Raw genomic sequence first — 24,115 nt, forward strand, 5'->3', positions numbered from 1 at the left:
CAGAGTGGTCCTCGAGTTGTATGACAGAAAATGGCTCCATGGGGCCTAGAGCCACTGGTCCATGTTCCCATCCAGCAAGGGGGTGGGTCTGAGAGTGACCCTTAGCATATTTTACACATGTTGTGAGCATTTTCAGTTTAGGGCAGAATGAAATTCATTCAAGTGAAATATAAATACACAACGCTTTCAGATACTTATCAACTTTTACTTTTATTACTGTTGCAACTGGCATCCACTTTTTCTGTTTTCTATTACAAAACAACAACAAATCTTTTTCAATTATGTATATTATCTACAACGCTTACAAAATGCACCAAAACATCTGCGCACCCAAAAAATAGTTCATACAATAGGGCATTATGTAGCAAATCTCTTCTGTTAAACAATTAGTAAACCAATTTGAAAACGGTTTCAATAAATATTATCAGTATTTATTCCATGGAAACAATAACATTGGTTGTCATAAACTCTGCACCAACTCAATAAACTTTATCAATCTATCTACAGAATTCTGTGCTGATTTGTTACTCGCAGACAGTTCACTCTTAGCTTGCATCTGTTCCTGGAAAGACAAGACAATACAGACATTAATATATAAATTTAGCCAAACCTAAAAGCGGAGCACCTGAGCCGGGTTGATCAAAGCCAGATTAAGCTAACCCAGGATAAGTGAGAATTTTGATTTGAGCTTTTTTTAACTTGGTGGTGAGGTTTTCTGCTTATATTGTTTGGCCTTCTGAGTTTGAATCTCAAACTATACAAAACATAAAGGTAGGTAAAGTCTGCATACAAGCCAAGTGGCCCACCAGGCCAGAGCTTATCCCGATTTCTGTAGCACGAAGCGACTAGGAGTATTTCTACTAATGGTACCCATTTATACACCTAGGTGGAGAGAGGCACTGTGAGAGTAAAGTGTCTTGCCCAAGAACACAACACAATGCCCCAGGCCAGGGCTCAAACCCGGGCCGTTCAATCCGGAGATGAGCGCACTAACCATGAGGTCACCGTGCCTCCCACAAAACAAAAACATAAGCAGTGAAAAACATTTATTACAAGAAAAATTTATACTTCGGTTAACTTTGAATCCTGTGTTAGCGTTAACTGGCTCAGTTCCGAACTACACAGATCTCATTGAACTTACCATTATTGCGTTACTAAGCTGTTTTGCTTTTGCCTCTAATTCAACTCTCTCCGCCTTTAATTCTTCACTTCTCTTCAGTAGTTTATTTTTTTCCTCTTCTTTTGCTAAAACACAACAATTGAAAATTATTGTTCAGAAACTTGTGTTAAAATTAAACCATTTTTTCCATTTTTTTTTCCCACTTAATGATAATTAGGCTCACAATTTTTCAGATTCAAAAGTCAACCCTTTACACACTGGTTTACATGTAAACAAATCCTTGGTTAGTCAGTTATCAAGTTGATAAAATAATAATGATTTCTTAAGACATTTCTCGAACCTGTCTTGTGAGCTAAATATGAATGTACAACTGCCAAAGTGCCAGGCCAAGGCATTGGTTCATCTTCTTCAACTCTCGCCTGAAAAAAAATCAAACAACTGGTAGGTTAGTAAAGAATGTACATTGTAATGTCCGGTTCTGCAAATCCACAGTCTGTAGTACAAGACAGTAATTTATCCTTAGCAATATTACAGGAATGCAATTAAGGGCCACAACCTTTAAGACCTGTTACGGCTGAGTACGCTTCATCAATCATGGGTCCTGGATGTTGGTTCTTGTTGGCATAATTCACCCACAAATCACCAAGTTTGCTAGAGGTATGTGCGTGTATCAAAATGATGTCCCTGATATTATATAACAGCATGTCCTTGGGACTCTCATATGAAACGGTCACGGATAATCATCGTCTCACTTAGGGTGTTCATGATGAAACACCACTTTTTTCAGCTGTCAAAGTATCTTTAAGGTGCACTCAAAGAACTAATAATAATAACAACAAGAAACCCTTGATTTATGTTTGTTTTTAGGCCTGATTTCTGCTGGTCTTTCGAGCTCAGTCTACTAGCGCAGGCTTCTTTCCTGAACAGTAACTGGTAATCGAGCCTATTCAGTTTCAAGTGGTATCTTTTAGAGAATCAAAGAAAGCTCGAGCCACACCCAGTTGGTCTCCTTTAGAGGTTTAATTCAAATTTTCCGATAAGCATTCCTGACCTTATCATCCGGGAGTGCCCCCAGGGTAGCATGACCACTGCATGACGCGGCTAAAAACTCTGAGATGAATGTTCCCAACTGGTCTCTATCATCACTTGCCATACGACTGAACAAAAATCATGTACAAGTTAATGACAATTTTCCAGCCATGTTGAGTGTCTTACCTTACACTTTGGACACAGCCACAGACCAGGAGGAACAGCCGTGAGGGGAGGATCAAGACAGCTCATGTGATAAACTAAATTACACGTATCACAAAGTAGAAGTTCTCCACTCTCTTTACATATGGCACACACTTCATCATGATTGTCGTCCTATCAGTAAACAAAACACAATCACTGTTTGCAAGCTAACTGGACTGGCTGGCAGTGGTAATTTTAGAAAAAAACATAAGCAGAGGTTTCATTAACATTTTCAGAAGGAGGGCAACTGGTTTTCACAGGCAAGCAAAACTTTTTTAACTGACCTTCTTTATAAGAAAAACTATCTTCTAGATGGTCAAACCAGGTGGGCAAAATCAATTTACCTTGTGCCTGGCCCCTTAATGAAACCCCTGCAAAGGTTGCTGCAGTTTTTCCATTCCACACTTTGTACAAAGCATATATTGTCAGAATGCAGCTTAAGGCAAAGTGGCACTTTGGATTAATCGCTCAGGGATGCTAATAGTCAAGAGCTTATCCTGACTATAATTTGCCATTTCATAATTAGCATGAAACAACTAGAAGTGTTGGTATTACTACTGGTATGCATTCAAACATCTGGGAGAGGAGAGATGCTGTGAGAGCAAAACACCTGAAGTGTCACCACCCCTGCTGCCAGGGCTTGAACCAAGATTGCACATATTTCTGTTGTCCAACATACCAAATTGTCAGGTCACAATGTCTCCATTAAGTTAAATGTAAGACATACCGTCCTTAGATAATGAATTTAAAGTCCTTAAAGTAAAATACTTTAAACAAATCATCAGCTATTACCTCATCTACAGGAGAGTCAGCTGTTATCACACGTTTGTACTTGAATTTTTTGGGCTTGCCATTTTCCCCGTAGCCAATTCCATTTGGAACAGGTGACGTGGGTTTTGGTGAGTTTGGTGCACTGTTAAACTTAGGTGGACGACCTCTACCTCTCTTTACAGGTAACATTGTTATCTTCTTTATTCTCTTGGGCTTAAAAAAACACAGGCCATGCTTTAGCTACATAATATGGTATACCTCTAATCAGCTGAATGTAACACTTTCTAGTCATATGGCAAATGGATAACTTACACCTCTCTGAAAATTCAGGTTAAATTTTTCAAGTTTTCACTGATTACAATCCACTTTGACAATCCTTATTCACAGCCACCCTTATGTTTTTTTTTTTCTCAGTTAACTGTTACCCGTTTGTAAACTAATATTTTAGGTTCCTTTGATTTGAAGACAATTCAATACAATCATTGAGAGTAAGAGGAGGTAATGGCCCAGTTATTCAGGGCTTGAAAAAAGTGCTGTCTGGTCGTCTGGTGCAATTAGATTTTCCTGCCAGGCAAGCAACTTCTCATTCTCACTTGCCTGATGGGCAAGGGATCAGGCAAGTCATCTCAAGCCTGCAAACAACAGTCGGTCATCGGACAATTGTCCGCTAAATTTGAGGTTTTGACAGGTAAAAGCATAGTCTGGTCGGACACTCTGACCGGGCATTTCTGCTAAATAAAAAATGTTTGAACCAGAAATTTGTGGCCGAATATGGAACAAGTTATTTTAAATGATACTGCCAAACAATACCAGGCAAAAAAGCTTTGTTATCAATTTTGTTCTTATTTCATTTCTGAGAAATAATTTTATCACATGCAATGTGTTGTCTCAAATGTCACGTTGAATTGTAAACAAGCCACATCAGCGCCACTATTCAGGCTATGTATTAATCTACACATTTTGCAGTGGTGTCGTAAAGATTGTGAAGCCCCATTTAGTCTAAATTATGTTTGTCTGAAAAACTACTAAAATCTGAGGTCTTATGTTGTTACTCACTGCTTGCTATCTGCAAGTGTTGTGGAATTAATTTTCAGTCGTAATTTGACCGGATTAAAATATTATGCAAATTGGATACAAGGTGTAAATTTTTGTTTATCTGAATTCAATTGCTTTCTGAAAACCTTTAAAACACCTAAAATGTGACCAAATGTTTTTCTAGTCCATATGATCAAAAATCAGTTTTATAGCTCTTAAAAGTTTTTTTTACATCTGTAGTTCAACATAGTTTGAATTAGTTTCCGTACCACAGACATGTTTCTGTTAAAAGCGTAAATGGACAAATTAGTCGTGCTTTGAAGTCACGGCCACTTCCAATTCGAATTTCATCTAATTATGCAAATTTTTCATTCAATTGACCCCAAAAATTTTCTGGGGAAACTTGCCTTCAGAAAAAGTCGAAGAATTCATTTCAGCCAATTTTCAAGTCTCTGAATATTATTGTGAGTTTTTATACTGACAAGCTGTCCATGTGGGATTTTCCAGCTGTTTTCCTTCAACATTGTGGGAAACTTGTTACGCGGGAAAATACGGAATACACCTGTGATCAAGTGAGTGAAGGCAAACTAGGGGTACAAACGTTTGTAAATTTGTCAATGTTTAATGGGTAAAATATTGTAATACCTGACTAAATGTAAGGGTCCCCTTTCTGGTGCTAGTATCAATTTTACAATCAGCTGACTTTACTTTTAAGCCATTCGAATTTGCAAACAACATTTTGGTGAAGGGTCCACACTCAAATACCAAATGTCCCAAATGTCGCTTATTTTTAATTTCTAATGACAAAAAAAGTTTGTCCAACCAGACTGGCTTTTTGTCAGGTCAAAACTTGTTCTTGGCTGACAAATGACCTGCTTATAGACAAAAATTATTTGCAGTCTTGCATCTGCAAACTAAATTTTAAAAAAAGTAAACTAAGACTTGCCCAGGCAAGCAAAATTTTAAAGCTGCTTGTCTGGAGGGCAAGCTGGAATTCAAGTTTTTTTCAAGCCCTGATTTATTGCTAGTTACATTCCCTAAAACTGAATTAACAAACTGCACAAAGTCACAGTACAATTGCAGGTTTAAAACTGTTCACAGTTCAAATCACCTCTGGGTCAATATCCAGTGCATTCTGTGGAGAAATACAAGTGCTCCTTCTTTTCCGTTCTTGTCTCTTGAGCTGAATTTCTGTTGGGAATGAAAAGGAACAGAAATCAATGATTGTCTTGACATTTAATGTTGTCAACAGACTGTCATTTATCACAAATACTGTTAGTATATCCCTGCATAATGAGGCACGATCAACCAAGATATCAATATAAGTATACTTGCATCTTGTAAACATAAATGCTCAAGATCTGTGATGGTTGACAAAAGAACTAACCTTCAGTATTTAACTCTTCAGGATGGCAAGCAAAATGTGTATGCAATTTGATACTGAGTCATTAAATTATGCTATTAACAGTGAATCTAATAACTCCGTGATCAAACAAGCTTGACTCGCTAGGAAAGATGAGACAACGTTCCAGCAAGAACAACATTGTCTTCTAGCAAAGAACACTCGCAAAGTTTAAAGTATATGCTTAAAACCCTTAATACTTGTAATAATTATTTCATAGTTTGATAATAATTGTTTGGTAGTCTATTCAAGAAGATTTACATAACATTAATTTTAATTTTCAAGACACTTTCAATACATGGATGGAACAATGAAAGCAATATTTTCCCTGTTGAAATCTTAGTACATGAAATGCCACACATAGAAAGAAAAAATCTTAATCTACACATTTAAAACAGAATAACTTGTAACATATTATTGGCCAGACTTTGCCCACCTACACAAACAGGAGTGGAAACCAACTCAAACAATTTTTTTCCTTAACGTTGCATTCAGGTCTTGATTCATTACCTTGAGTCTCAAGCTAGCTTAGCTGTATTGCATATCCTTGATTTCCAGAGAGGAATTTGAAACAATCCACAGGTAGCTTAATGTTTTTGTGTATCAAAACTACAGGAAGTGTATCACTGTCTTATCAACCAACAATGTTGACAATGCAAAGGAAGACATTGCATGCGACAACAGAGCTAATATCACCGAGGTTATTCACTACGTTTTGTCATGCCTCAGTGAATTTTCTTGATGTCTGCATATTAATGTTCTCCTTCTTTTGACCATGACGTCAGAATATGCTGTATTGCTTTAATATAAGTAAACTATAGTTTTTTACAACTGTGCAGAGATTTAATTTAAGAAAACAAATCCTCGATACAGGCATTCACACTAGGTACATATTTATCAAGATGCAAGCATTTAGTTGTTGTAGAGCTAGTAAACAGTAAAAAAAAATAAAAGAAAAAGATATGGCCTCACTGTATACACATCAGATAAGTTATCAAGAATACAACCACTGTTTTTAGCTGCAAACAAAAGCTCTTTTCTCAGAAAACCTTTAATCAGCATATCAGAAAATAGCCAAACACTGGAGTCTCCACGTAACCATTTTAGTAAACACAGCTGGTTGAAAACCACTGTGACACTGACACAGTAGCCTGATAGGTCTCACGTACATGTATCAATAAATTGATCCATTAAATTAGGAAATATCTGTCCAGTTTATTGGAATTTTTGGAGTCAAAATGGTCTCAAATAAAAGTATGCTTTTTGAAAGCACACGGAATTGTAAAATACCTACACCTGTTCTACGTACATGTACATGTATATCTGGGATTACTCTCTCCACTGAAAACTGCACCATAAGCTAAAGTTTAGAAGTATGTCTACTGTGCATGAAAACTAAGATCTCTTAAAAACTACTTTTCTGCTTTTGTTTTAAGGATGTTTTAAATAGCTGAATAATAATACAACAAACAAACAATGGAAGGAAGCAAAAAAATCAGATTGGGCATTGCATTACTCGTACTAGATTGTTCCTTAAAACAGTGTAAAATGCCTCTTGAACCCCTAATTGGAAAGACAAAGAGGCCAGAATATACATGTATGGCAAAGAAAAAAGCATTTCATAGAACATGGCTGATTTCATAACAGAATTGTTTACAACTCATGTCGTTGCATCAGACCAAACCATGTGTTTAATTTTTGAATTCATATCTCTTACCGATTAGTGTCTGTGGTGTAATTAGCCCCAAAGCAGCCATGAATTCCATTTTCTAAAGATTAAGACAAAAATATTAACCTTTATTACTGTTAATCATCAGCTTTGAAACACTTAGTCCCTGATGCCCAAATTGCTAACAACAAATTGCTAGGGACTGTTGCATGGTTACAAAGTCTTTGGTCTAAGAAAAATTACGAGGATCTCAAAGGTTCCTAACCATGAAATCCTGGTTGCCCAGCACTTGAGCTTATATGAAAACAATCAAGTTTTTCCAGCTGCCCAAAGCCAAAAGTTAGTCACCTGTGGCATCCGGGTGCTTCTAGAGTACAGCCCTGGTTACCTCACTTACTTTACTTCACTTTTGACAACAAAATAATTATAAGTGGGTGTGTCAAAACATCACTGACAATAAATTAACAAAACTGTATTTGGCACTTGATAATGTTATACATACTTTGGGTTCAAAAGCCTTTTCCATAGGTTTGCTAGTGACCTCTTGCGGCTGTATAAACACGTTTTGAGAAGCTGGACGTGGCAGTATTGGTTGCAGATGATGAGATGTAAATGAGCGTGCACTGTTTCTAAATGCACTGTTTCGGGCTTTGTTATTCTGCTGATAGTGTGTTGGAATGCTGATGGGGCTTGTTATCGATGACTGTGTGTGGACAGGAGAAAATACAGGACCCATATGTAACGCTGGTGCAGCACTTTGACCAGTAAACTCGATTTTTCCATGCTGTAGTAAAAGAAAATCTATGTGTAAATATATAACATTTACAAATACATGAGTTTTTTGGTTATTGTGCAGTTTCAGAAAATATCCATACTCCCCCCACAGAAGGGATTGGAATTTCCTGGGTGGGGGGGGGTCCATGAGACCAAGAAATTTAAAGAAATGTATGAAGCTTAACTGGAATTTCCAGAGGGGGTGGACAGGTGTTAGAGAAAATCCCTTCCGTGGGGGAGGTATAGATATTTTCTGGAACTAAACATTACTTATAAGAGAGGAAACTGTTTTCCATGTAGCTTGACATTTCATTTGAAAAACTATGTCATGCAGGTTTTTTGAATTACTGGTACTCAATTTAAGTAGACTTCAAAGGCCTGGCAATAGGACTTTTCCTTGAAGAGTAGAATGCTACTAATAAGTATAAGTTCTAGCTAATATCTAAGTGCTACATGTTTCTAAAACTGTACACTGCTGCTTATGAGACCTCCCGCTTTTCAGCCCCTCTGGTTAACTCTAGGGCCATCTACCTGTAAACAAAAAATTACTTCTGATAATAAGCTCCCTCAGGTATAAGCCCGCTCGGATATAAGGCCCCCTCTAGTTTCAAGTAAAATGAATTCAATTTATTATCGATGTTTTAAAGCTTAACTGAAAACTAGTATATGAAAATCGTATTTCGAGCAACACTACGTTAAATTATTTCAAAAAAAATTTTTTTTTTCCGTTTATAACCCTCCCCAGATATAAACCCCTCTGTTTATGACCCCATTCAAATCCCACTACAAAGATGCATAGGCTCAGGGCTTATAAGCAGCAGTTTACGGTATTCCAGTAGATAACTATTAGTATCTGTTTTAGCATTCAACTTTTTTTTTGTCAAAAAGTGATCTTGCTTTGAACTATGGAATTCTAGTGAGAAATCTGATGAATTATGATGGTCAGAGTACATATTTTAGCACTTTAATCAAAGTGCAAAAAATTCTGGTTGCAGAAAAAGAAATGGCATACCTGTGGAGAAACGATAACTACAGGAGGTGGTTTGGGTTTGAGTCTAGGAAGCTGGATTGGTAGTGGCTTTTGCGGAGGAGCAATTTTTACAGGTTTAACATCCAAAGGTTCTGTTTTGATTGCCAGCTCCATTTTGGTTGTTGGCTCTAGTTTGACAAGTGGTTTACTTGTTGGAAAAACAGCTTCTTTGTTGTCATGTGATGTTATATTGTTTGAATGGTTATCACTAAGAGGTGACTTGATATTATTCTCCTGAAAATAAGATTGAAAGAATAAGCATGTAAGTCAATGTAAGACCTCCTTTCAATAAGTGCTCACCTTTAATTAAATAATAATGCACCCCTTAAATTAAAGGAACTAAATCACAATTTGAGCATCTTGAAAAGTCTAAGCTAAATTTTTCAAGTTCGTTGTTTGTACATGTAATCTGTGTCAATCTTCTCCATCATTTCTTTATTGTTTATTACTATTTATTAATGTTTTTCTCTCTTAAGTAAACTATTATTTTCAGCTGAGGCTTCCTTCAATTTAATGGTTATTTTTTGTGCCCAAAATAACTCCAAAATATCAAGACTGAGCTCCCTTAAGCACCCTTAGAAGCAATAAACACCCTTCTTTTGTAAGTTTCACAGTTTCAGTATATGGCTTATGCCCTTATTCTACATCAGCTGGCACCATCAGATTATATTGAACTGAACTGTGGCTAATTGGGAAAAAAATGGTCACAACATGGCTGTATTCCAAGAAACTGATCTTCTATTAAATGTCCTTGGCTACCCATTATTAGTTGTACATAATAGCACAATTCTTTCAAACACAAGATCTCTAAAATGTGTTTTAAACTTCTAACTTTCAATTTGATCTGGAAACAGTGGAGAAACTTAGAGCCTCTCCACAACACAATCACACCGATGTAATACGACAAATTCCTATTAATTTTATTTTTAACCATTTTTCATTTTATGTGTTTCTTACTCCAGACATCTAGAGAGTCATGTTAGCAACAAACTACTTCATCTGTGAAGAATAACTGAGCGCTGAAATTTTGTTTACATTAAAACAGCTGGAGTCACAGCCTCTACTTTGAAGCATATACTTAACAGAAATAAAGTGCTGAACATTTTGACATGGCGCTGGATATAACTATAAACAACTGATGTCTGGTAAAGTTTAAACAACATGTTACTAGTATCTAAATTTACCTCTCCTCTAAACTCTGTCTTGTTCATCAGCTCTTGTCTCAACTGTTTCACCACATGACTCTGCAAAAAATTCCCCAAAATTAATTTCAGCAAAAAATAAATTAATAATTAATACTAATCAATGATAATAATAATAATAATAAATTATGATGATAATGATGACCGTAATGAAAATATTAACAGAGAGACATATCATGATAATTTTAACAGCAAAACTGTTAATTAGTTAATAAGACCTCTTACAGTTCTTTCCCAAATCAACTGAGAAATGACAATAATAGTACAACACCTGTGATAGTGACAACCTTGGTAAGAGTAAAAAGAGAAATTAAAAAACCCTTTCCTTAGTGGCAAAAATAAATCTCTGACTTTGTGGTAAAATCAACAAATACCATTTCTTTCATTATTGAAATGGAAGGCCAGGGGATCTTGATTTTTCATTCAAATAGACAAAGACTGCAGATACCCCAAAATAAAAATAGGAAATGTTCATTTTGAAGAATTCATGCTGCCATTACATTTTACATTTAAAAATTTGCAGTTTTATATTGATCATTAGATCAGTATTGTAAATACTACATTCACTGGGTGACTTAAGAGCCAGCCAGCCTACAAGATATCCTGTTGTATATATCCCAGCTTTAAAACTAGAAGATAATGTTACAAAGTTTGAAGTCCCTAGCCATTGATAATTTTTAAGACTTCTTTTTAAGATTTCTTTTGAAGCTTTGATTAGTATCATCTGTGATTTAAAATACACAAGTATGTCAATGAAATGAGCCTTCCATCCTTCTCAACAGATGCAACAATTTTTTTCTCTCTGTTTAATAGTTTCCCTCTGAGAGAAAGTCCAAGGGTTCAAGTATTTCTGAATGGGGTTTACAAAATGTAAAGGGTGATATTGCACTTGATTTCAAATTCTGATTTTGAACATAAGTTTACTCAAAAGAATTTTTATGGAGAAAACAGACAAAATCCAACTTCATATGGCCTTCTATAAATATTTCACTCAAAGTTCTGTTCTACATGAGCAGTGGTAATGTATACAATAAAATAAAAACTTCAGCCACCTTTATGTCATGAAAGAAACAAAAGGACAATACAATGCGTTGAGAAAAAAAAAACTGCGCAAGAAATTAAAAAACAATGGTTCATTGGAATAAATTTCTAGACGTGTACTGCTCATTTTTCAAAATATCACTCAATCAATCCGTTTGACGCTAAACAGATACGAAAGTATTAAAATGTGTGATCTCACTTCCGCTCCCAAATGCCATCGATTACAGAGAAAGCTTCGAAATCCTACCTACGTGAAAGAAACGCTCGTGAAAACTCTCGATTTCATGATCCGGTGACTGTCCTTTCTTGAGACTCGCAAATTTCACGGCGAAACAATCTAAAAGTTGGCGGCAAACACATATTTTTCGAGTCGCGGAGTCACACCTGTAACAAGTCCCACGGGACGTTGACGCTCTCTGATTGGCTCATGTGAGCATTGAATGCCCTGCATTTTAATTTTTTACCACCCTCCATGCCTCGACCAAAACCTCCTTCCTTATATTTGCATGTGATTTTTTTTCACGTCTACCCCGGGTTATTTTTTTGCTCCCAAATAAACTCATTTGCACGCTTAACTTACTTGTTGTTCGCTCAGGCTTGTAATATGTGCTTGAAGACTCTGTAACTTTTTCTGTAGGTCGGGATTCTGTGAAAATAGCGATATCTGTGTTTGGAAATATTTCTCAAAAACTGCGCCAAGGCAAAACAATTGAAACCCAACACACTGAAACATTCTAATCATAAAAGAAGCGAAATATATTTTACCTGTGGATCTGTCTTGATTTGTTGGATAAGAATCTACAAAAATCAATAGAAAACATTAAGAAAATCAAACTAGAGAGCGAAATCACGCTGTCCGTCGAAAATTATACATTTACTAGAAGTTCAAGTGAAGTAATAGGGTGGTATAAGACGGCAAAATTGATTAAATATGTACCGTGTCGACTCGCTTGACTTCGAAGAAATTCTCGAGTCTGTTTCCGCGGCATGAAAAACATTCTGGAACTAACGAGCTACGCTATCAAGGGTCAAAATTTTTCTTCTTCGAACTTGAGGTCGACAACAACACAACATAAATGAGCATTCGGTAGTTGGAATATCGCAAAAACCTAGGCTAATCTGCATGCACAACACTTGGAGATAGTTTGTCAAATAGCTCTTTCGAATAGAAAATAACGTACCTGATGTTGCTGAAGTTGGCTTGTCAACTGCGACCGCAATTTTTCCAACTCCATCGAACAGCAAGGCTTGTTCTTTGCGGGGATTTTTGGCGATTTATAAAAAGGCTGAACTGCCGAGGGGTACCGTACACGGTCTCTGAAGGGAACTAAAATGACCAAATACGTACAGCAACGAGACAACTTGCTTTTCAATGTCCCGGATAAAGGGTGCTTTCTCCGCCGCCTGTGTATTGCGCGTGCGTGGTACATGTCAAAATGGCGAAGAGAGGCGCGGATAAAGAACTTACACAAGACAATTGGGATCAGGAGGAAGAGGAAGAAGAAGTAAGCAATTCATTTCATAGCTCTCACTTTATTTTACCATTGCTCTTTGCTTGAGTTCGATTAAAGGTCAATATTTTGTCCCAGTGCGGGTGCAAATGTAGATAAGTTTACGGTACATGTCACGGTGCGTGTGTTTCGGCATGGCGCGCACATATGGTTAATTTTCAGACATCACATGTGGAAGTCCTTACATAGATGTCTAATCCAACCTCTTATGTTTTGTCAGGCTGGTCATTTCAAAGTTGCAAGTACTGATGATTTAAGCAAAAGAAAGTGAGTAAATAGGCACGTAGATCCTACATGTGCATGGATATAATTTGCTTTCTTCATAAGCTCACAAAGCTTAGATGGTCCTCTATAAAGAATATTGCTACTTGTAGAGGGTTGTTACATTATGAGAAATAGTTAATATAGTATTAAATTATTATGTAGATGTTACTGAGATCCATATTTGAGAAAATATTGGTCAAGTTTGTTTTTAGTGCGGTTTTAATTTATCAAATATGCAGCAAAACCATCTGTAAACTTCCTGCAAAAAAAAAAATTAGACTAATATCCCCCAGTGCACGACTGTTTTATAAACTCTGTCGATGAAGTTGTGTATCCATTCTCTGTTAAGTCACGTGCCAAAACAAAACATGTATTTACAATTTTTTGGGCAGCTTTTGTGAAAGTTTAACTGAAATTAATGCGAGACATGGCTGTTGAAAGATTTCTTCATATAGCAGTGTAAGATTCCCCATTCCAATGAAAATCAAAGAAAATGTGAGACTATTTCTGGATGGGTTTCCAGCTTTAGACGTTTTGAGTAATGGTAAGGTAAAGTCTGTGTAGGAGCCAAGTGGTCCATCACCCCAGTTTCTGTAGCATGAAGTGACTAGGAATATTTCTACTCCCTCCTGGATGGGATGCTAGTCAATCACAAGGTTAACCCAGCATTAAATTCCCTGGTACCGATTTATACACCTGGGTGGAGAGAGGCACTGTGAGAGAAAAATGGCTAATGCCCAAGAACACAATTGATGCAATGTCCCTAGCCAGGGCTCGAACCTGGACCGCTTAATCCAGAGTTGAGCACACTAACCATGAGGCCATGGTGCCTTTGAGCAAAATGGGTGTATAAAAAAACATTTGTATCTTGATCAATGTGTTGATTATTTGTTATTCAGGATTATCAAGGCTAAACGGAGAGGTAACAACTCGGACAGTAAGGTATAAAAATTACATATTTTTGGATGGTTTATCTACTTTGATTTGTTGATGTTTTCAGTGGTATGTGTTATATCACTTGACCAATGCAACAGCGTGAAATAAGTAAGAGAAAAATTCTTCTGGGCTGTATAGCAACAAGTTATACAAAGTGCAGGGCTGTCAATGAGGGCTGTAACCTGTAACACTTGTTATGGCTGAGTATGTTTGATAGGCCCTTGATGTTATGAGTGAACTTGCCTGTAGGTTGATATAATTCACCCACAAAGTAACAAGTTTGTTACAGATGTGAGGATCAAGGCTACAGGTGAATCTAAAATTAATGACAGCCCTGGTATCAGCATGGATGTAGATTAAATCCATGAGCATGGTAAAATATTCTGTTAATACACAAATGTTACTGGTAGCAAAGGCTGGGAATTGCAGAAACTGGGTAGATTTTGAGACCCTTTCCTTGATTATCTTAACTACATCCCTCAAAAGTTGGTTACTGAGCATTTTAAAAATGTATTCATTTGGTTTATTTTCAGCCTGGTGGAGGTGTTTTCCAAGGGTTTTCAGGATTTGCTGGGTTAAATAACAACACCTCAAGTTTTCCAACCAGCGCATTCTCAATAAAACCCTTCCCTGGAAACTCTAGTTTCACACCAGGCTCAACAAATATGTTTAGTGGTTTGAATGCCTCTTCAGCAGAAGCCCCGACCAGCGCCACTGCATCTTTTACATCACTGAGCAGTAATAAAAATGGATTCAAAGCAAATTCCTCAAGTGACTCAAAGGTTACCAATGCATCAAGCAGTTCTTACAAGGATAATCTCAAGGCCCTCAATGAAAGTGTTGCTGCATGGATACAAAAGCATATTACTGTTAATCCATATGTCGATTTGACTCCAATATTTAATGACTATAAGGAACACATGAAAAACATTGACTTGAAGTTTTCAAGTTCAGCTAAAGAAACAGAAAATTCATCAAGTGCTTCTTTGGCATTTAATGCCACAAAACAACCTGCTGTGAGTTCAGCTTCAATAGTTAGTGCTCCATCTCAAGCATCACAGGAAACAGAAGAAAACAGATCACACATATTAAACACAGGTGAGAGTTTGCCTTCATGTCAGGAAAACGCTCAGGGAATTAAGGGATTACTGATTTTGATAATGAATGTTGTTGACAATGACCACCTGTTGCCAACAAAAATAGTTTTTAATTAGTTTTCTCCAAAAGTGTTTTCTGGTCTGTGGAGATTGAGGGCCTTTTTGTCTTTATTTCATTCCATATTTCAACTCATTTCATAGTTGACCCAATTTTATTTCCAGAAGAACAGAGTTCAAAGAAGGAAACTGTAGAGTGTCAGCCTGGAACATCAGGAGAAGACAATGCAGAGGACCAAGTTCCCAAGCCAATAAGGTACATGTACTGTAAAATAATGAATGATTGTATGACAAGGGAGCTTTTAGCGAGGTACCAGTTGTCATTGTACTTGCACATTCTTGTGTACCTGCCTGTCGATTTGTCTCTTCATCTGTGTCTGTCTGTCCATTCAGTCACTTGCTCTTGAACACACTCACCTCTCCTTCATTTGCTTACTTGATAATTCGTTCATTTACCTAATCAGTCACCCATTTAAATGGACATGTACAGGCTTCTCCCCAGATACCTACAGACATGTGTTAAGGTTGCATTATGCATTTAGTATCATTTAGCAGTTCTTACAAAGTGACATTTTGCCTTTTTTTGTTAACTGAAAAAGTTCATGTGAAAAGTACAGCAGTTGCAGCATTTATAGTAATTCTTTTTATGATACTATCCACTTGAAACATGTACATTATCAAGCAGAGAGGGGACAAGAATTTAATAACCTCAACAAGGGGACATTGCCCTGATGAACTGCCAAATTCTCAATAAAAAGGAATGCTAGACAGTTAGTAAGGAGAATGTGAATTATTCTTCCAATTGAGTGTGATCAGTAATGCTTTTTTTTAACTGATTGTTATTTATTTTCCCTTCTCACATTCCAGTGTTGTGGTCGCTGAGGAAGGAGCTTTCCACTCCATAAGGTGCAAGCTGTTTTTTAAACGTGAATCAACTTGGGCTGAACTGGGAATTGGAATGCTTAACTTGAAGAAACTAGATGGAAAGACTCAAGTGCTGGTACGAAATGACACAACTCTGGGAAAAATTCTTCTAAATGTTTACCTGGCTGAAAGCACCCCTATCAGTCGGTCGGGAAAGAACAATGTGATCTTACTGTCGGTTCCAAATCCTCCACTCTACTCCAAACCCAGTGAGGGAGACAACAGCAAACCAGCGACTTATTTAATTAAAGTGAAAACTGCTGAAGATGCAGATGAACTCTTTAAACAGCTGGACACAAATAAACCATCGGATGGTTAACAGTTTATGATTTTAATCTTAGCTGTACAAATTTCTGGAATTTTGCTTTTAACAGAGATGTTAGTAACATAATTTAACTCAGAAGTAGTACTGCCAGGAGCAACTAACACATTTTAGTGATAACAGAAAAATCACTTGGGATTATTGTCTCAATTTACCAGCCCTAGTCCAAAGATTGAAACAGAATTCTTTTTGAACTAATCTCAGTTCCTGTTGTTTATGCTGAAATTTATTTCATTAGTGATTCCTTCAAGGAGACTGGCACAAAACACCAAGAAAATACAAACTATTTCCATTCAAAAGAACTGTTTATTTTCAACAGTAGGTAGACCTTCAGGATTGGGAGGGAGGGGAAATTATATTGAGTGACAATAAGTCAAACTCTAATAATAGCAATCTCAAAGAAATAAGCACTCTAGTTTTGTGACTTATCTGCAGACCATTTTAAATGAATGTTTCAAATCATAGGACCATCTATTTTTTTAGCATATTCTGTGTGAATTAAGTCATGAGTTCATTTCATTTTCTTTGGATCGTCTATTTTTCATGTAATAAAACACAGATTTTTAACTCTGCCATAGTGAATTATTTTTATCTGTTGTGTCTTGGGGGAAGCAGATCAACATTTCAATGTTTGATCAATGTCAACACCAGTGCTGTGGTTACTGCCGGAGGCATGCATGCTATTGGAGTAGCGTCTTAGAATAAAAAAGCAAAACTGCTTTAAACAGCATTGCCAACAACAAAGCATTGGCATCCATCTATCTGACAACTGAGTTTGCCATGTGTTTTTTATTCTTAAAATCCAACAGAGGGAGGGGTCTAAAGACAAAAAAGGCCCATGTATAGTCCCCTGTCACATCTCTGGACAATCAGTCAAGCTCAGTCAATAATGCCTTTATTATATAACATAAAGAACAATATTCTACAACCAGCAGCTACTAGACTCATATGGGTAAGATACGCCCCATCTTGCTCGCTCATGGAACTTGCTATTTGATAAACTACAGTATTAGACAATCAGTCAATAAGCATTTATTATTGAAAAACACTTCTACAATCAGCAGCTAGTAATCTCAAATGGGCAAGATAGCCACATTTTGCCTGCTTGTGGAACTTACCATATGATGAGCTACAATATTAGATACCATAGATACCATCACTAAATTCATTGACTGTAAATAACAATAACTTAACGAGGCAAAAACCATGAATTATATTGTCATGAAACATAATTGGCAATGCTCTGAGCGCATGAGACACCAATGACGTAGTTACTCATGACTTCTAAGTGCTTTGCAGGGCACAACATGTAGATAATATCAGTTGACCTCGTGATTATCACAGGCTGTTACTACTTATTATTAACTATTATACCTAGACTTGACATGCAAAACGGCAAGTGTGATTAATCCACACCTCACTGCAGGAACATGTACAGTAGCAGGTCAAATCTCTATTATGAACCTACCCTACTTACACAGCCAACTACTACCATTGCAATAACTTGAATGTTTGGGCATATCTACATGTGCAGTACATGGATGGGCCTGTTTAGACTGCAAGCAGTCGACTTCTTTCCTCCAAGTGAGAGCAACATCATCGTCGAAACATTTTCATGACCTGGTCACTAACTGAGGCCAAGGAAATGGCTGGTCTATGATTATCTTGTATTCAAATGTTTCTCTCTGTACCTAATAGTTATAGTTGCATATATGGAAAGTAAAATAATAGTGGCATGACACAAACAAACAGCATGTGGAAGAAGAAAGAGGTTACATTTCCATCACTGGCTCAATTTTGGTTGGTATAATAATTTAGACTATAGCGGCATGTACATTAAATGTCTTTGACATTACCCATGAGGGGGAACTGCCATGGGAAAAGATCTGACATACTCATCAGAAAATTTGAATTTAACCTCTAAAGGAGACTAATCTGGGTGTGATTCAAACTTTATTTGATCCCTTTAAGATACTAGTTAAAAACAGACATGATGGTGTTTTTTTTTTTTTTTAGCGTAACCCTAACTGATTCCTTGATGGCTAAAAATAGTGAGGTTTTCATTCCGAACACCCCAAGGGAGGCCAATTCCAAAACACCCCTAAGCCAGATGTGGGAGTAGCCCCACTCCTTGGGTCTGGGTACTGCACCAGGTTTTACATTGAGCAGCCTATATAATGGTGCCAAAACACTGAATAAAACATACAAGCATCCCCTCAGTATGCCTCCATATACATAATGGCAGGTATATTTTGCAGGTTGCAGGTTGAAACGAGTTGTTTATTTAAGTTGAAGTTGAATAAACCCCAGTATAAAGGTTAACCGCAAGCAACCTAAGCTAATTTAGGCTAACTGGAGTGCTATTCAGGCTAACCGAAGTGCTAAGTAGACTCACATGGACTTGAAAATTGATTTTTCAACCTGCAACCTGCAAAACATACCTGCCCTATACATAACCCTCCCCTCCCACTTCACTCCTGACCAGTTAAATCCAGTTTGTCAAGAAATTCAATCACTCTAGCATTGAACTCTTTAGGGTTGTCAAGGTAACATGGGTGATGTGCATCTCTCATCATGAAAACTTCACTACCAGGGATATTATTCATTTTTGCAACGTATTGCTGAAAACTTGTGTCCTTCTCGCCGTAAACTATTAGTGTAGGAAGATCAAGCCCTTTTAACTGCTCTTCTGTATACGTGGCTACTGCACCAGGCGCTACTGGAATAAAACCTCTCAATTCCTTGGTGTGCTCTTTGTCCATAACAAACGGCAATGCATAAGAACCGCTCATCGACGGTGCCACAACAACAGGTCGCTCTAAACCCAGCTCCCTTATCAAGTTGGAAAGAAACTGAATTCTATCAGCACTTTCAGGTGCCTTGATGTTCTGTGATTCTCCATACCCAGGCAGATCCACTGCTACAGCTGTGTAACCTTTTGAGCCCAACGCCGTTAGCGTTCCAATATCATGCCAGTTTTTGGACGTGAAAGCAGCTCCATGCAAAAAAAGTACTGGAACTCGAGGGCTTTCAGGCATGACTCGACGATAGAATATTCCTTTGTCCGTTCCATCCCAACTCAGATAGCCCTGTTGTTCATTTTCGTCTTGCGTTTGCGAAATGTCGCCACTCGCTTTTTCTGGTGAATCGGCCCAACCTTTCCAATATGAGGAATATAAAAACAAAACGGCCACCGACAAGACTAGAAGCAGAGCAATGAGAACATGCCACCTCACCGTTATGTTGAGGGCCAAATTCGCCATCTTGTTTTTGGGATAAAAATCGAACTGTGGGTCTGGGGCCGAACATTTATTTCTAGAATTGCTAATTACATAAACAGTTTCCATGGTTGTTTGAAGTTCTCTCGAAACTTTTCGTCCTCTACAGACGTTGACGTTGCATATATGCTAACAAGGATAGTACATGGCATGGTCCGTTCTAGTATCCATGTTGCCAATAAAAACTTCCGAGAGCAAGTACACACCCCCTGTCCTCCCTAGTGAAAAGTAATCGAGGTATAAACAAAAACCACTCCTCTCCCAGGAAAATTTGGCAATTCATAACGGTTTTTTTTTATTCAGACTCAAGTTTTCTCCCAAATATTACGAGTCAAATTATTTTCGATACAGGAAATCCCTCCTTTGAAGAACACAATAATAGCCCCAGGGGTCACCCAAAATATTGTTGAAGGATACTCGCAAGGCTAGCTGGGAATGCACATTATCACGCTCGAATGAGTACGGTAATGTCGAGTGTTCTCCTTGCTCCGGTAGCTGCAAAATCTGCAGACTACATGAGTTTCGGACGGGTTTCACCCTTCAAGATCAATTGGAGAGTGATTATTGGTGTTTGTCTGGCCTTCACTATAGTTTTAGTGTACTATTTGTTGACGCCGAGTGGAATGGAGTTTCGTGGCTACCTGGAATGGGAAGGAAAGACAGGAGGAATATTCTATCGGGAGGAAAGTCCCCCCAGTGGTGGACGTTTCACCGTGTTGTTTCTCCATGGTCAAGCGTTTTCTTCGCAAACCTGGGACGATCTCGATACTCTGAAGTTTCTGCGCTCACAGGATTACAGAGTAGTGGCTCTAGATTTGCCTGGTTATGTGAAATCCAAGGACGCTGAAGTCCCAAGGACTTCAGATGAACGCGCTGAATTTCTAAACAAGTTCATGGAGAAACTGAAAATTGAGCGGCCAGTTCTCATATCACCTTCTATGAGCGGTTCATATGCATTACCGTTTATTTTTCAAGGTGACCAAGGGCGAAATCTGAGGGGATATGTCCCTGTGGCTCCAGTTGGGACCGACAAATACAATGAAGATGACTATAAAAGCCTTAAACTACCAACTCTTATTGTGTATGGTGAAAACGACTCAACTCTTGGAGTTTCCTCTTTGCGAAGGCTCAGAAATATCCCTGAAAGTGTCATTCATGTGATGAAAGGTGCTGGACATGCTTGTTATATGACGAATCCCAAAGAATTTCACGAGAACTTGCTCAATTTTCTTAGCAAGTTATAAGCATCACATCTGATAATAATTTATTCTTTTGAGAGTATTCTACTGGCTAATTAAAATTGGCCAATAGAAAAATGTTATATGTAAATAAGTAAGGTATAGCTATGGTGGTTAGATATAAAAGATTTCATGATAAATAACTGCAAGAAAGGAAAACATGTTGTCTTTAATTATTCCTGAAGAAATCTGGTGGCAAAAACCGCAATTTTGATGCCTTTTTGTGAGTCTTGCACCTGAAGATCAAAAATGTAGATTTCATTGCCACTCATGTCTACAGACTAATTTCTCATGCCTAGCAGAAAAAACAAATGGCTATTTCAGCTTCAAAGATGATTTCCTTTCTGTACTGCACAATCTCAAGAATTGTTTACGTTTTTTGTTTTGTTTCATGCATGACATCACTACTTCGCAACTACTTACATAAAGTAAATTCAAAGTTTCATGTCAACCGCCATTATGGACATGAAGCGACGCAGAGCTTTATGTTTCGTTTTTTCCCACATCACTTGACGAAACAACTTTGCAGCTGTAAAAATCAGTGAAGTGGTTGGAAAAAGAATTTGAAAGTTCTCAAAGATAAGGTATGTGGTTCATAACGAGTAACATAGATTCGCATTCTATTGAGTGAGGTTTTTTTACGTTTATAAACATTGGGTGCTGAGACTGTGCAGTACGGACTGGAAATCATCTTTCAACTGACATACTTGTGATAATATGTCATGCAAACCAATGAACCCTGAAGATACATGGGCATGTGGCAAAATTTTACTGTTGAAATTTAAGGATGGAAATGTACAGAGATGTGCAGTAACATTTTCAGTTTCCAATACATTTTCCAACAGAATGCTGACTCAAATTCTTACAAATGTTTATAAAATGGCCACCTTGTTCCCAGGTTCCTCTCCTACTCGGCCCCCGTTATAGGAGAGGACCCTGGGAACGAGGTTGATAAAATGGAAGACACAAAGATTGCACACTATTCAAATACTCTGAAATCCTCAGATTTAATTTTGGCTTTCAGAACTGTGTAAATTTTACAGAAATTGACATCAGATTTACACACAAATATGGTCACAGCTTTGAAATTGTCCTTAATAACTAACTTTTATTGTTGAGGTTGGCATCCATAAGTCCTTAGGTGTTGAGAGTTTATGCACTGTGACATAATGTAATCTTTAAAGAAAAGAACATTTGTATCAGAAACTTTATATTTCTAGTAAACAAAGTCAAGAAGTTTCTTTGACACTAAATACTGCTTCTTCAGTGCTACAGGCCTCCAAGGTATCAAAATGTAGATTATAATTTAAACAGTAGACTGCAACCTGTCTCTGTTTTGCTTGATAATCCTTGCAGAAGAATGCAAAGAAGAATCCAAACAAGTGTGTGGCCGTGAGTGCACAAGCACAACATGCGAAGCTACAAACCTGTCACTCCTATGTCAAACTCACTGGCACGCTTACACACTCACTTGTTCTGTGTTCTTCCCCACTGATGACTGAGCAAAAGAGAGAGTCACTGCTGGCAGTTTGTTTATACAGTAAGATTTCTGTCAGGGTGTAGACATCAGTCTCTAAACAGGAGGACATGATCTAAATTTGCTATCAAGTTCTATACAAACTGTATTAGGAAATAGCTGTCATCAGATAATGATTTAATTAGTTATATATTTTAAAGGAAAACAAATTAAGTAGGTTATTTATTCTCAATGCTGACTTCGCTTTTTTCTAGACCAATATCAGAGCTCGACGTTGCAACCGCTGGGGACGCCAATGCAACCAAATGTTTTTCACTGGCTAATAACTTTCCACGCTTTTCACTGAAATACTTTTGCTGGATACTAAATCTGAAAACTTAGGGGCCAGCTGACCCCAAGGTTTTTTCCTGAAATTCAAGCCCTGTATGTAATATATTTTTGGCAGTTGGAAAAACCAGCTGTAAAAATTGAGTGTGTCAACTCATTTGTTAAATCTGTTTAAAAAGAAGCATTACTTCTGTTACCCAAACCAAAATACTAGTTGTGTAATTTTTACATTTATGCTTACTGAGACAGCATATAAATTAATTAAAGACAAACCAGATGAAAATAATCTGTTATTGACCTGTTATTTATATTAGTAGCTTCTGTTGGTACATTTTAAGTAAAGCAGAAATCCAATATTTTTCCTGAAGTCTTCTTGATGTAATCTAGGATATCATTGAGAAACGATGCCATCTTGTACTAAATTTAAGGTAAGGACTTAGTGTCATTTGCAAGAGTTTCCTTCAGAGAAGAGAATCATTATTTTGAAGTAGAGAAAGAGATGCTTTATATTAGCAACCAGGGGCCCCGCCAGAAATTGAAAAAAATCATCAAACTTAGATTTGTTAGTGCATCTAAATATATGCCGTAATAGGCAGTTATTGTGAAATAGAGAAAAGAAACGGTCCACCCTCGAGCAACTACTCACGAGGAGCCAAATCAGTGCCTTATAGACCGCCCCCGACTCCCCCCCCCCCCCCCCCCCCTCTCTCTCTCTCTCTCTCTCTCTCCCGCCTCCTCGGCAAATTGAGGGATGGTAAACGCAGCAACGCGATCATGTCATGTGACTACCAAAGAAAGAATTACTTGCCCCTCCCCTCCCCTCTCTTGAAATATTTTCAGGGATAAAATCTGTTACTAAGCAACAAGGCTGTACTATATTTGTGCTGATAATTTTTTTTTTCGAAGTTGTTATTTTATGGCCTCCTGATATTCTCTTTTTGCCTTTGTTCAAAAAAAAGAAAAACTCATACTTAGTTGTGACATCTTATAAGAGAGAAAGATCCGAGATGTACTATACTCGGTGACTAACGTTATTTTTTCACCCGCTGCAATTATAGGTACTATTTGATTATGGTAATAACGACAATATTTAATTGCAAACAATTCGAGACGCTTACAAATGAATTTAGCTTTTGAAAACTTTCGGGAAACAAGTTATTGGTTGAATAAACGCTTTGCCTATGATATGAAACGGAACATTTGAAATAAAGTATACAAAGATTGAAATAAAGAATAAGGAATTTCTTGGCAATACAAAACAAATTTCTAGTCGCACAAAACAGGACATTTCATCAAAATGGTTTGACACACAAATGAAACTATTGACTTCTTTTCTTTGGATTTAAGCTGAAATTAATTAAGTGATCACACGATTGTGTACAGTTCTTACTAAAGGTGTCAGATTTC

General features: G+C 37.3%; 3 protein-coding genes and 1 pseudogene across 5 annotated transcripts; 2 read left to right on the forward strand and 2 right to left on the reverse strand.

Annotated features, from left to right (window-relative positions):
* Positions 1-184: 184 nt before the first annotated feature.
* On the reverse strand, positions 185-12,643 carry LOC110058475 (PHD finger protein 21A-like). Of its 2 annotated transcripts, XM_089288770.1 has the most exons (13): positions 12,459-12,643; positions 12,043-12,075; positions 11,858-11,923; positions 10,219-10,278; positions 9,017-9,268; positions 7,733-8,014; positions 7,279-7,330; positions 5,271-5,350; positions 3,146-3,337; positions 2,336-2,485; positions 1,461-1,539; positions 1,142-1,245; positions 185-562 (listed from the first exon to the last, which is right to left on the reverse strand). In XM_089288770.1, the coding sequence occupies exons 1-13, from the start codon at positions 12,510-12,512 to the stop codon at positions 461-463; spliced, it is 1,506 nt and encodes a 501-aa protein (XP_089144896.1). In that variant the 5' UTR covers positions 12,513-12,643; the 3' UTR covers positions 185-460. The 2 variants fall into 2 exon arrangements, with proteins under 2 accessions (XP_089144896.1, XP_089144897.1); XM_089288771.1 differs by lacking the exons at positions 11,858-11,923; positions 12,043-12,075; positions 12,459-12,643 and adding an exon at positions 11,525-11,651.
* A 22-nt stretch (positions 12,644-12,665) lies between these two features.
* Positions 12,666-16,960, forward strand: LOC110058215 (nuclear pore complex protein Nup50-like). 2 transcript variants are annotated; one of them, XM_089288773.1, is made up of 6 exons: positions 12,666-12,782; positions 13,009-13,055; positions 13,952-13,994; positions 14,522-15,086; positions 15,311-15,398; positions 16,010-16,960. In XM_089288773.1, exons 1-6 carry the CDS (start codon positions 12,714-12,716, stop codon positions 16,383-16,385), a joined length of 1,188 nt encoding a protein of 395 aa, XP_089144899.1. In that variant the 5' UTR covers positions 12,666-12,713; the 3' UTR covers positions 16,386-16,960. The 2 variants fall into 2 exon arrangements, with proteins under 2 accessions (XP_089144899.1, XP_020620473.2); XM_020764814.2 differs by having other exon boundaries at positions 12,667-12,782; positions 15,308-15,398.
* Positions 16,961-17,267: 307 nt separating this feature from the next.
* Positions 17,268-19,851, reverse strand: LOC149111617 (protein ABHD14A pseudogene; annotated as a pseudogene).
* An 82-nt stretch (positions 19,852-19,933) lies between these two features.
* Positions 19,934-23,064, forward strand: LOC110058216 (putative protein-lysine deacylase ABHD14B). Its single transcript, XM_020764815.2, has one exon. It carries the CDS (start codon positions 20,122-20,124, stop codon positions 20,908-20,910), a length of 789 nt encoding a protein of 262 aa, XP_020620474.1. The 5' UTR covers positions 19,934-20,121; the 3' UTR covers positions 20,911-23,064.
* The last annotated feature ends 1,051 nt before the right edge of the window (positions 23,065-24,115 follow it).

The sequence above is a fragment of the Orbicella faveolata genome, unplaced genomic scaffold (assembly GCF_042242905.1).
Source record: "Orbicella faveolata isolate gen_17 unplaced genomic scaffold, um_ofav_v1 contig_2, whole genome shotgun sequence".
In the NCBI taxonomy this organism is placed as follows: Eukaryota; Metazoa; Cnidaria; class Anthozoa; order Scleractinia; family Merulinidae; genus Orbicella; species Orbicella faveolata.

What these genes read in the sequence shown, in the direction of transcription:
- LOC110058216 (XM_020764815.2), top strand. Translation starts at nt 20,122, where the DNA reads ATGAGTACGGTAATGTCGAGTGTTCTCCTTGCTCCGGTAGCTGCAAAA.
- LOC110058215 (XM_020764814.2), top strand. Translation starts at nt 12,714, where the DNA reads ATGGCGAAGAGAGGCGCGGATAAAGAACTTACACAAGACAATTGGGAT. An exon ending in GATGATTTAAGCAAAAGAAA is followed by an intron (nt 13,056 to 13,951) that starts GTGAGTAAATAG and finishes TTTGTTATTCAG; the next exon opens with GATTATCAAGGCTAAACGGA. An exon ending in ATCACACATATTAAACACAG is followed by an intron (nt 15,087 to 15,307) that starts GTGAGAGTTTGC and finishes TTTTATTTCCAG; the next exon opens with AAGAACAGAGTTCAAAGAAG.
- LOC110058475 (XM_089288770.1), bottom strand. Translation starts at nt 12,512, where the DNA reads ATGGAGTTGGAAAAATTGCGGTCGCAGTTGACAAGCCAACTTCAGCAA. An exon ending in TAGTTATCGTTTCTCCACAG is followed by an intron (nt 8,015 to 9,016) that starts GTATGCCATTTC and finishes CTTTTACTACAG; the next exon opens with CATGGAAAAATCGAGTTTAC. An exon ending in CACTGGATATTGACCCAGAG is followed by an intron (nt 3,338 to 5,270) that starts GTGATTTGAACT and finishes TGTTTTTTTAAG; the next exon opens with CCCAAGAGAATAAAGAAGAT.